The 12,087-nt window shown below is 43.6% G+C and overlaps 1 protein-coding gene across 3 annotated transcripts; it reads left to right on the top strand.

Annotated features, from left to right (window-relative positions):
* The first annotated feature begins 384 nt into the window (after positions 1–384).
* Positions 385–10,111, top strand: lbh (LBH regulator of WNT signaling pathway). Of its 3 annotated transcripts, XM_035610501.2 has the most exons (4): positions 385–609; positions 710–761; positions 5,032–5,134; positions 8,221–10,111. In XM_035610501.2, exons 3-4 carry the CDS (start codon positions 5,057–5,059, stop codon positions 8,464–8,466), a joined length of 324 nt encoding a protein of 107 aa, XP_035466394.2. In that variant the 5' UTR covers positions 385–609; positions 710–761; positions 5,032–5,056; the 3' UTR covers positions 8,467–10,111. The 3 variants fall into 3 exon arrangements, with proteins under 3 accessions (XP_035466394.2, XP_035466393.2, XP_035466395.2); XM_035610500.2 differs by lacking the exon at positions 710–761 and having other exon boundaries at positions 386–647; XM_035610502.2 differs by lacking the exons at positions 385–609; positions 710–761 and adding an exon at positions 2,091–2,228.
* The last annotated feature ends 1,976 nt before the right edge of the window (positions 10,112–12,087 follow it).

Below are 12,087 nucleotides of genomic sequence, written 5' to 3'. Positions count from 1 at the left end.
TTGTTAATGAGCCCAGGCAGAGGAGCTCTCTTCTCTCTCCTCCTCATTTGGATAAATCGCACGCACGAATCGAGGTGTGTGTTTTTTTTCGTTTTTTGTTTTTGTCATTCAGGAGGAGGTGAGCCTGTCATTTTGTTGCCTTGGATACTCAAAATCAATGGCATCACGCAGCATCTCCTTGTCCATTTCCAATGAGATGGCTCGGTCGCTGCTGACGTCATCGAGGACGGGGTGTGTGCGGGGGGGGGGGGGGGGGTGCTCACCTGTGCTCTGATTGGCTCCTGCTGACAATGAGCTGCCATTGAGCATTTCTAGCCCACTCGGGGAGGGGGCGTGTCGCAGGCTCCACGAGTTCACGCCTCTCGCTTAAATAGTCCGCGCGACTGCGCCGCGGATCAGACGCGCACATTCCGTTTTGTTTGTAAAGTGCCGCTGTGTGTTTTCCTTCCTTGTTGTTCTCCGCGTGTCAGACCGCTCACACGGTTCGCGTACAAAAAAACACCTTGTCCTGTGTGCCGCCTCAGAGGGGAGGGGGAAAGAAAGAAAGAAAGAAAGTAGGAAGAAGAAGAAGAAGAAGAAGAAGAAGTCCGTGGCTGTGATTGGCAGCAGGTGTGATTCATGCCTGTGTTCTCCCCGCACATTTCCTGGTGAGTGCTGCGTCTCTCCCACTTTCACTTGTGCGTGTCTTGTCCCTCTGTGTGATGCGCAGGACGGAAGCGACCAGGATCGACCAGTGGCTCTTCTGTCTCTGCGTGCGACAGGTGAGAAGGACGGAGCCCCTGGTTGTTGTGGTGGTGCGGGTGATTTCCAGTCCCAATCATGCGACACCTCCCTGTTGCTCTACCCACTCGTGTTTCCTTCGAGACACTTCCTGCGGGGAGTTGCCCCCTAAAATTGGAAAATGCCACAGCACGTAAATTCTGAGTGTCACCTTTTTTTTCTTTCTTTTTTCCCTTTTAGATGTGTAGCTAATTGTTAGTCAAGCTCCAGCCCCCCCTCCCTCGTGCCAGTTGAGAAAGGTCACAGTGGTCACACAGCTTCATTTTAAGCCTGTTTTCTGTTCAGGGATGGATTAGATACTTTATTCTAATTCTGGGGACCTTTTAAACAGTGAAGCACACAGACTGACTTTGCTGTGTCCTTATGAATATGGAGTAACACTCTGCTTTGGTGCTGCAGGTCAGTAGGAGAAATGGATGGACGCGCTCCGCTCCCATCCATTACCGTAGTGTCACTTTGTCATCCTCACCTCCGACTCCCCGCCGTTCTTCTTGACACAGGAATAGTGTCTTTGTGTTCTCTCGCCCGTCAGCCGCTTTCCTGTCTGCAGAGAGGATACGCAAGTCGCTTTGAAACGTTGTTGTCGAGCGCTGCTCAAACCTCTGCAGGCTTTCAGCCGTCTCAGGAAGTTCAGAATCGACCTCTTTACTGTAAACTGCACGTTGCCTTCTCCCCTGTTTCTTACTTACAATTGGCCCTTTTTTGTCCGTTCTGCTACTTCTGTGAGAGATCCGAGATAAGGTGATACTTTTATTTCAAAGGCGTGATTGAAAACTCGGTGAGCCTGATTATAAGTTGGATGGTGCTTTCATTAAAAATGTCCATTCATCGTCTGCGTTGTGGCTGTGGAGACGGGAAGACATTTGTCTCAATGGAACTCGTCCAACATGGATGCAGATCTCCCCTGTGCATAAAAATCTTGTATAGACAACTTGTTTTGTCATTTTCACTCCTACGTTCTTCACTGAGATTAGCATAATACACAGGAGTGGCATAACTGCTCCATGATGCGTCTGCAGTGACCAACTCATTCCAAAGGAACTCGGGACTACGACCCATTCATTCCGACTCAGTCCTGAGGGGGGTCATGCTCAGCTTACCACCACCTGCCACATACCTGCAGAGCTGCCCGCTGGAAAGCTCAGTGCTGGCATGGAACGTCAGCAGCTTTGCCCTGTCGCCACACAAACTGAGATTTATGATGGTAGTAGTGAGAACAGTGGGGAGGCAGAGGGGGGAACTGATGATAAGGCAAGGTGCAGATTCCTCCTCCTCCTCGCGTGCAGTGAGATTGTTGCAGAGGCCGCTCGGGCTCCTGTCAGCACCTCCACAGCTCAGACACGCAAGAAGACCGCATGGCCTTAGAGACATTGTGGATGAATCTGGTGTCAATCTTGAGCGATGCCTTAAGACTGTCATTCTTTGGGCATCACAGACAGAACTGTCAGGTAAGGACAGTGCGACAGGTGGTTTCTCAGACCGTATCTCCTAAATAGACCAAAAGTATTCCGAGTATGGTCCTGGAGGTGGAGGAGACTGATGAACACAGCATGTGTAACTCCTCCGTCGGTCACTGGGTCAGTGGATTTGTCTGAAACGTCAGTGGCTGTTGTAAATGGGGCCGATATCCAGAAAATATCAGTGTTGTCTTTTCATTTCTTTCTTTCTTTTTTTAAATGCTCTGAAAAGGGCATCGCCGATTAACTTGCATCTTTCGCACATCAAACTATTATTGTTGTATTAATAATTTGCCAAACATTTCCATGGTTTAACGATTTTTTTGCTCGTTATTGTCCCGTTGAATACCTAATCCACCAACAGTTACCGCTTTCTCGTAATCCTTCCAATATATGTTTTGGACACGCGGTTACATGACCATCTGTCCTGACTGGACGTGGTTTTAGGAAACCGGCAGGACCAGGTTTGCCTTATGTTGACTGGGTCAAGAGGTAAAGTGGTTTATTGCCATCTGCCACGTCAGTCTCTCACGTTGGGCCATTGACCCTTTTCGTTCTTTTCTTCTTTCTTTTTTTAAGATGCCCGTCTCTCACGTGCCCACAGAATCAAGCAATCTGACCAATCTGTATTTGTATGTCATGCATTAACAGGTTGGTTGCTTGTAGAACACTTAACATGCCATCTGTCACTCCACTTTTATCGGGACATGTTCAGCCCTGCTTGACACTTGAAGCAGTAACAGATATGACTGTAGTCGGCGTGTGTTTGTTTCCTCCCAGGTTGACTTGTTTCTTGTGCAGCCCCACTTCCTCCTCATTGTGCCCCTTTATGTTTTATTAGGCCGATGTTCTGTTATTCTTAGCCGAGCAGGATGTTTATACGATCCCCGAACAGAAATATGACTGGCAAGGCCTGAGTGTTTATCTTTAGTTCCCTTTCCTCCCTCTCTTTCTCCCTCTCCTCCTCTGCTCAGGTCTTCACTGTCACCGCTCATCCCTCCGTCCCTCTCCTCTGCTGCATTTTGCATGCCTGACTCACATTATGTTTTTTCCCAAGTTAAACCTTGCATATCGTTCAAGCCTCTATTTCTTTTTTTTATCTATATTGTGGTATATCCGGCTATTGTTTTGGCCAAGTATGCCGTGTGGACTGACCAGTGCAGTAAAGGTTAATTTATGGTGATTAAATCTGTAGCTTTTTGTTTTTCAAAATATTAGTCAACCTACACCCTGCTCTGACGTCAGTGTTGCGTGTGTGATGGAAAAATGTATAAATTGTCAATGGCTTCTGGGGGTTAATTATCTTCTGCTACTGAGCGAGGATGCATTTGTTAATTCTGCATTGGTGAATTCTGCTGTCATTCTGTTATAAGTTGGGTGTATTTTGAACAGAAATGTTAAAATTAAAACATTCAGAAACTTGACTGACGGTTTAAAAGGTTGTTAAATTACAATGTGGAGGAATTAGATGTGTGGATGTTAATTATCTGAGCTTGAATCCACAGAAGTGACATTTACAGAAGAATGTTTTAATGCAAGTGTGTAGCATAAGTGTGGCACAATTAGGGGAGCCGCGCAGTCAGCAAAATGTTGGTAACACAACTATATTTACCATAAGCTTCTTCAGACCTTCAGAAGAAAAGGCTGTGGCAAATAAAATAAAGTTATTGTCGGTACCGAGTTTTGTATGAGTCATAAATGGAGACAGTAAAACGGAGCTGCGCTTTATTTAGGAATTCCCCAGAATGGTTCTTGTTGTAGCAGCAGATGAAGAGAGTATTGTGGGCTTAGCAGTTTATTTTTAAAGGGACTTCTATCTGTGTGAATTATGAAACACTGAAATAATTAAGAGTGTTCACTTTTTCTGTTGTTATGCAATCAACAAAGTTAGGGTAGTCTGTTAGATCAAGGGTCAAATTATTCACCCTGTATTTACACAATTGCTCCTTATTTTAAAATGTTTTCATCACTGTTACCAAAATAAAACTATTTAATTTGGCATGACGAGCAGAGCCAGCACAGCTCTCCCAAGTCTACTGAATCAGATAATGTGTAGATGTGAGTGAGCTTCATCTCGTGTTCGGTTTTCTTTGTCCCACATAGTCGGTGACCATGCTAACCTTAAGTCTGTGGCCACAAGGCTGAGGGCTTGAAATAGAAAGCGTGAGAAGGCAGCTCAGCTTTTCGACTCAAGACGGCGTCTATCTCAGTCATGGGACCAACTTCAAGTCCATTTCTTCAAAAAATTAAAATAAAAAAGCTGGATAGTGAATGATTTGAACATGGACAAACAGCCTCTTTTCACTTTGATCTAAAATGGAAAGTTTGGCCAGGCTGCGATGGAACTGACTTACACCTCAGTCTAAAAAATACAGCACTCTCACAATGATGTTTTCTGTGGGGGTTTTTGGTTGCTAGTGCAAGAGCACATCATCCTGTATTTCGAAACGCGCCGCTTTTGCAGTGCATTAGCAGAGCATGGAATGTATACTCGGCGTGTTGTGGTCAAATGTGGTGTCGGTATTTATAAACAAAACTACCACATGTGCAGGGAAATAAAGCAACCATGACTGTTAGACTGCTTGCATGTACAGTAGATTGGTGACTACAAAATGTTGTCAACTGGTTTTCTATTTTTTTTTCATGTGACCAATGGCCGTTTTTTAATCATCATGAGCTTTTGTTCCATTTTGTTCTATTTGTGTGAATTGGAAAAGTTGTAATTATGCACTTGCACATGAGCCGTGATCATCATTACTGCATCTATAGACATAGTCTTTTCCTCTTCTTGCAGCCCAGTGTTTGTGCCCACCCAAGATATGACTGAGGTGATGATCAACAGCACCCCCATGGAGGACATGAGGCTCAGTCCCAGCAAGGACAGACTCTCCTTCCAGGTAGGACACATTCACATGCACGACAGTAAAACGCTGCTTCTGTCCCCAATTCCCCATCCGTACATTTGTACATTTATATTCGTCTTAATCCATTCACTATGGAGAATTGGCCTGACGTCAGTGTTGGTCAGGAGGGTGCCGCCACTGCCTTTTGTGATTTGTGAAGAGAAGCTGCATTTGGTATGAGATTGTGTAAATGTAATTATCCTGAGTATAAAACGTACCACAAATATGTTTTTGATGAATCTACAAGGCCCCTGGACAAGCAGAATTATGTGTATTGGAAAATCTGAAAAAATAATTTCAGAAAAGTCGATGAGTTGATTATTAAATTGGATAGACAATCCTTTGTCAGTCCCACAATGGGGAAATTTGCCATGTTACAGCAGCAAATGATTTATTAAAAATAGAAGACACATCAGTAAAATAGTGAAAAATAAGTAAACATGGATTATAAACAAGGAAATATATTTAAAAAATGGAAATAATATATACAATATATAGAAAGAAAAACTAAAATGGAGCACTTGAAGCCATTTCGCCTAGTTGATAAATTGTTATCTACTCTTGCTCTTTATGGGTAATATCTTCATGGCTGAAGGATCTTACTGTAAGTCGCTAACAAAATGATTTTTGTCAATCTAGTGTAATAGCATAAATGATTAGATTAGATAGATGATTTTACTGATCTGTCTGAGTGGTTATACATCCATCCCCCTACTTTAAAAAACAGATGTAGAAATAGAACATTAACACAAACTGCAACCTCCTATTTTTAACCTGTTAAAACATTGCCCGTCACATTTGGTCATAACTTTTTTTTAAATACAGAGGAAATGTATGTAGTGGAAATTGTCTGTTATTCACTGTTGCCCTGTCGCAAAAATAAACCCTGCAGATTCAGAGAGAAGCAGCCATCAGGTGGTCTTGACAAGTTGTTGCTTGCGGCTTTGTTTTACTGTCAGTTCAACAGGGCCATCTTGGAAAATGAAACCACTTAACACACAGCTGCTTGTTGTTTAGTGTCACATTTTTATAGAGTGGGAAAAGGGCTTAATTTCATCATCGTTCACATTTAAAATTAAGTCAAAAAAATGATTAGTGATTTCGCCGGGGTAGGTCTTGGTTACCAAATTATTCTTGGGCAAATGGGCCACCTGCTGAGGCTTTTACAACCCACAGGACAAAAAGGCTGAGACAACTCAATTATCTGTCTGAAAGATGAGCATGCTGTACGTATTAACCGACACAATGGTCTGCTGATGGCATGCCTGAATGCAGACATTGATTCTGAGAGGATGTAGACTGACCCAGAAGGAAAGGGCTGGCTTCCTCTCCCCACAGTTCAGTTCACACACCAGCTGCTAGTCTGTCTGAGGATGAGAGGAGCGGATAAAGTGGGGTGAGGGGGGGGCGGAAGAAAATGAGGGTGCCAATGTGCCACTTCTCCACTCTGTCCATCCCCGCTCTGTAGTTTTTTTCCACCCCGGCCATTTGACCAAGGTTCCATGCCACCGCTCAGAGATGCACTGTACAAAGCAGTGATGTTACACCAGTCACTTTCTCCATCATGGGTGCTGGGGGGCTTTGACACAAATTGCAGCTGCACCTATAAAGGGTATTGAAATGAATGTGATTGGAAAAGGATGAGTAAATAATTCTTAGCTGCTGAATTATCATCTCAAAAAGCAATGTCATGACTCAGGCATACAGTGTGGTGTGCGCAAACCCCCCTGCCCTCCCTCTCTTGCCAACCTGAACACACACCCCAGAAGATCCTAAAATAGCAGGCATTGTGCCTGGCTGATGATGTGTCGTTGCTTCCTGCCACTGGAAGTGAAACAAGTTATGACATGTGTTAGCAAAGGGTCCAAAGGCAAGGTCACTCGCTGCCTAACTCTCCTTGGTGCTGACGCACAGTGAGGTTAGGAGATGCAGGACAGCCAGGAAATGTAGATACTTGCAGGCATTAGACATGAACACAGGCATGTTCACACACCTAATTACACTCGAGCACCAAAAGCCGGGCGATAGACTCATAAATGCTTTAAGAAACCTCAAACATTCCTAAATTTTCAGGGTGATTTTTATAGCCTTTTGTCTTTTTTCCTCCCTTCTCATCTGCCTCACAGCTGGATCCCCTCTATCTCTTATTGTCCCTGTCTCTCTCCTGCCTCTTCTAATGTTTTATTTCCACTTGGCTCTTTGCCTAGACAGTGACATTGTATGTCATCCCCCCCCCCCCCCCCCCCCCCCCCGCCCCCTTCCTCCAATGTCTTGGAGTGAAATATTCAGGTCTAAAAATATTCATCCACTTTATCCAAACAACAGCCTCCCAAAAAAATGCTGTACTTGGACCAGGAGTGGCAGGCTTTTTCCCCCTTGGGCCATTTCTCGGTTCCTGAGAACAGAGAAAGTCTGAGCTCGATGTCCAATGTTGCCAGGGAAGGGAATGCATATAATCTCTCTTGTCAGAATATCTCTCATGCCCTTCAGCTTAGGTACAAATATTTGAGAGTGGCACGCTGCGTTTATAAGCGGACAAGAGCAGTCTGGATTTGCCATTACCCCCGTGTTCTTTCCAAAACCTTTTTTTTTCTGATTTTAAAATGTTACGATTACACTCTAACCTACGAGCAATTTGTCACAATGCTTCCCAAAGTATTTAGCATGATGCAGCATTTACCATAGGTCTCGCAAGACATGCTTCACTTACCCATACACACTCTACCTCGTCCAATTTATTTTTGTGTGACTCCTATATGTGTGAATGACCTAGCGTGGCTGCTGGGGGAATGTGGGATGGGCAAGAGCAGGTATGCCACTGGGGTTTTAAGCAGCCACTTCCCATGACAGATGTTTAGTCTTCACATCATTTCCTTCACAGTTGTTTAGCCTTGTTAGTGGTGCCTGCAACACTTCGACAAGTTCTGGTGTCCCAGAGCATACCACACCTTTAGTACCGATCAGAAATGTGCTCACAACAATTTTTCCCAAAACTGGGGATTAGCCAAGTCAGTTTGTATTAACTCTTGAGGTTGATGAAAGGTTTCCTAAACGGCTTTTCGCCCTTTTGTCTCTTTCAGATATTCCCCGACCCCTCAGACTTTGACCGCTGCTGTAAGCTCAAAGATCGTCTGCCGTCGATCGTGGTTGAGCCGACAGAGGGTGAAGTGGAGAGCGGAGAGCTTCGCTGGCCTCCGGAGGAGTTCCTGGTCAGTGAAGAAGAAGAAGAAGAGGAGGAGGAAGATGACGACGAGGATGATGGAGAGAAGGAACACATTAATGGCAGTATCCAAAATGGACAACCCATGCAGAATTCTCAGCACTAGAGGCTGCGTTTCAGCACCCACACTCTCCCATTTCTTTCTGATCGACTCTGCCTTTCACACACTGGTTAAACTTCACCACAGCACTCAGCAGACTCAACTGGCGAAACACGCATTCAGCGTCTTTCGATGCCATCTCGCTGCCCTTGACACCAAAGCATCACTCCCGCAAAAGAAACAATACACACATGCACACACACTTTCTCACAAAATAATTCATCCTCCTGGACTGCCATACCACCCAAACAGACTGAAACACACACACACCTAACATACATCCACTTCCTACCACACCTACCACTGTGTGTGTCTCGGCCCAGAGCGGAGGTCCCGTTTGACGGTGGCAGCTCAGTGCTCCACGGACAGGTCTTACACTGCAGGGGGCTACGGCTGCTCCGTACCTTGCTCCAAAGTAGCTGGCATCATGACCCCAGAGACTTTCAAGTTGCATACAGAACTACTGTGGTACCTGTGGGGATTATTGTCTACAGCACACTGTCCACTGTTTCAGTTTCTGGATTGTTTATTGTGATTGCCATGGCTGTCCACAGATTTGTCTGTTTCTGAGAGGTGATTTGTCTTTCTCTATTTTTTTTAAGTGGGTATTTTGTCCAAAACGTTACTGGGGTTTCTTCCCTCCCCCTCACAGGAGTTGTCGAAAACAACATGAAATAATTTTACATAAGTGAGAAGATGGTGAAAGGGCAAAAATACAGCTAAAAAAATACTGTGTGGTAGATTCGCTGTACAAAGGCTTGTTGGGCAGTGATTGCACTAGTCATGCTATGATCGCTTCACGTTGGCCTCCTGTAAACCATGTGACAGACTGCAGTTAGATGACAAAGCAAAGATTCTAACATTGGAAAAAAATGTGACGCAAGCGGGTTGTTCAAAAGGAGAACGCTAACAAGGATGAAAAATTGTCATTTTACAGTAGTAGCACTTGATAAAGCAACAAAGGATATGTAAATACTGGTTCCCAGTCAGCCGACCCGAGGCCTTGTTTAAAAAAAATTCTCTCTGCATCGCTCTGAGCTGTACACAACTGAACTGAAACTTTCTATGTCTTTCCTGGTCTTCCTTTTCTTTTTGAAAACAGCCATACATTTGATGTTGTGGAGGTCACAGGGAATTCATACTGAAGGACAGAGTTCATAAACAAGGATTCAGACAGTATCTTAAACAGTGTTAAACTTAACTCTCAAAAAAAATGTAGTCCTGATGTTTGAAAAAAAAAAAAAAAGCTGTTTATTTGCTCTTGTTAGTTGGGTATGTGATTTTGTTCATCTGTATTGTATTTTCAAAAATTGGTGGGGGTTTTTTCTTTTTCAAATCGCAATATATTGTTTGTGGAACAAGTCTCGTCAGTCTGTGGAAAAGATTTAACTTTGGTGTACACAATCTGAAATAGTGTTGTACAAGCATGGCTGATATACTCTGTCCCTGCTCTTTTTGTAATTTCTCATTTTGAGTGGCATTAGGGCTGTGTACAAAACATCTCTCTTTGTCGGTCGCCCACAGGTCCCACATTGTTTTTGTAAAGCTCAGGGAGATTAGCCGCCACCTTTGTTTTGTTTTTTGTATTTAGACCACTTTTCTCTGTGACAGTTACAGAGGCTGTAAATAAACATTTGCATTTGCTATCCAACTGTGTGCTGTGAGAATGATTTACTATGAAGAGTATAACTGCAATTTTTTTATGTTACAAGATGAAGTAAATGATTGTTTAACACGGGTAATCCTCCAGCCGGTTGAAAGTATTGTTTCCAAGAGACTTTATTTTTGCTTTCATTTTCCTTCATGTGAAACCCCCGTCTCTTTTCCCCCCTCTCACTTCACCTGCAGCGGTTAGAGAAAAAAGCAGAATTACTTCCTGCTTGGCATCTCTCACACACAATCTCTCGACAAATACAGATCATATCAAGTACGTGCATATGTAGAAGCGAGAACAGACCACATGCTACTTCCGCTCTTCAGCTCACGCACAAAATCTTTCTCCTTGATTCTATAATTCATACAACAATTGAGGAGTTTATCTTAACACATTGCATCTTTAGAATATTATACAATAACACCCAGTTAAATATGGTTTGTTGTTGCAAATACAGTATTACGGATAGTACGCAGGGTATAAAAGACTGTGGAAGCAGCTCCTCACGCTTTACCCATAAACACTCCCCACAATGATGCAAGACTAATAAAATGTGGTTGAGTGGAACAGCTCTAATGGAGAACTGGGGGGGACTTTACAGGAATAAACAGAAAGCTTTCTGATCACAGTTTCAATGGAAACTGCTATGTTCTGTATTTGGCCCACTAGGTCAACTTTAAATCCCGGTACTGGGAATAGTCGATCAGAATTGCTGCAGCATGGACTTTAGGGGCCAGGGGCCTAAGAAATTGGCCAAGGTGATATTTTGAGGGCCTCACATTCACTTCCTGGAAGGAGAACAATGAACTGACTTTCTATCCTGCTTCCTTTTTCCTGGGAAAATTGGAGCATAAAGTGTAATTAATACCCCCCAGCTGACAATGGTGGTCAGCAGCAGTGACTCTGACTAAAGTGGCTACAGTAAAGGGCAAGAAAATATATATGTCCTTCTTTGTCTCTCTCTCAATGACTGTTCCTTGATCTCAATGGAAAATGTCATGAGGTCACGGAAAGAAGAAGTCATAAAAAGTTAGGAACGGTCCTCAGAGAGACTGAGCGACCTTGCATCCAGCTACGCAAGCATGCGACATCAGCCCCACACCTCTGAACTTTGTCGTCTTTCAGATATTGCTGGAGAAAGCAATATTCTAGTTTTAATAAAGAAAAAAAACTGTAGTTTGGAGGCGTAAGAAGTTATCAAAGGAAGCCCTGTAGCATCTTTCCTTGGCAGCGATTCATAGTACGTATAGTTCATATGTTTAGTTGCTCTTCTTCAGCCACTTCTCAACTGATGAACTCGTTAAACCCTAATTCGTTATCTTTACAGTACACCTTCACACTTTACAGAAGGTTATTTCCACCGTCTACCTAATCTGATCAAACCACAACCGCAGATTCCCGATACGGCAGTTGTCCTTTTTTTTTCTTGATTAAAAAAAAAAAAAAGTTACATAAATGTGATTGCTTATTTAGTTAGGGCTATGACCTTATACAAGAAAAAAAAATTCTATTTGAAATCAAGTTGTGTAAGGATTCACTCGTATATTGCCCTATATGGACATTGTCCATTTTAGTTGACTTCAATAATGACTTTTAGCCCTTTATCTCCTTAATCCCTTAAAGCAATTTTTACACTATAAATCTGCTCATTAACGACCCAGCCGGTGGTCCGAAGTGACAGCATTCATTTTGCAACTGGCAAGAAGAGTAGCTCTAGGCACTGTGACCTAGGGGAAGCAGAGAGCGTCTGGCACTCTATTGTTGGCACAGTATCTTTGAATGTGTGTGAGAGCGTGTGTGCCTGCAATGTATTAAAACTGCTGTTAGAGTCCTCTGAGTCAAGTCACTGATAGCTCTTCTCGCTCATTCTTGGAATTCTTTCCGATGGAAACAATCCCATCGCTGATCCCAGTGTGTCAGCAGAGTCTGACCTGCCAACCCCTAAATTCTCCCCCACTCCCAACTATAGTCCA

The sequence above is a fragment of the Scophthalmus maximus genome, chromosome 15 (genome assembly GCF_022379125.1).
Source record: "Scophthalmus maximus strain ysfricsl-2021 chromosome 15, ASM2237912v1, whole genome shotgun sequence".
Classification (NCBI taxonomy): domain Eukaryota; kingdom Metazoa; phylum Chordata; class Actinopteri; order Pleuronectiformes; family Scophthalmidae; genus Scophthalmus; species Scophthalmus maximus.
This window is presented reverse-complemented; position numbering and strand designations above follow the sequence as displayed.

Excerpts from the sequence above, each read along its gene's own strand:
- lbh (XM_035610500.2), top strand. The coding sequence starts at position 619 with ATGCCTGTGTTCTCCCCGCACATTTCCTG. Across the intron at positions 648-5,031 it reads TTCTCCCCGCACATTTCCTG|CCCAGTGTTTGTGCCCACCC; the intron begins GTGAGTGCTGCG and ends CTCTTCTTGCAG. Across the intron at positions 5,135-8,220 it reads AGGACAGACTCTCCTTCCAG|ATATTCCCCGACCCCTCAGA; the intron begins GTAGGACACATT and ends TGTCTCTTTCAG.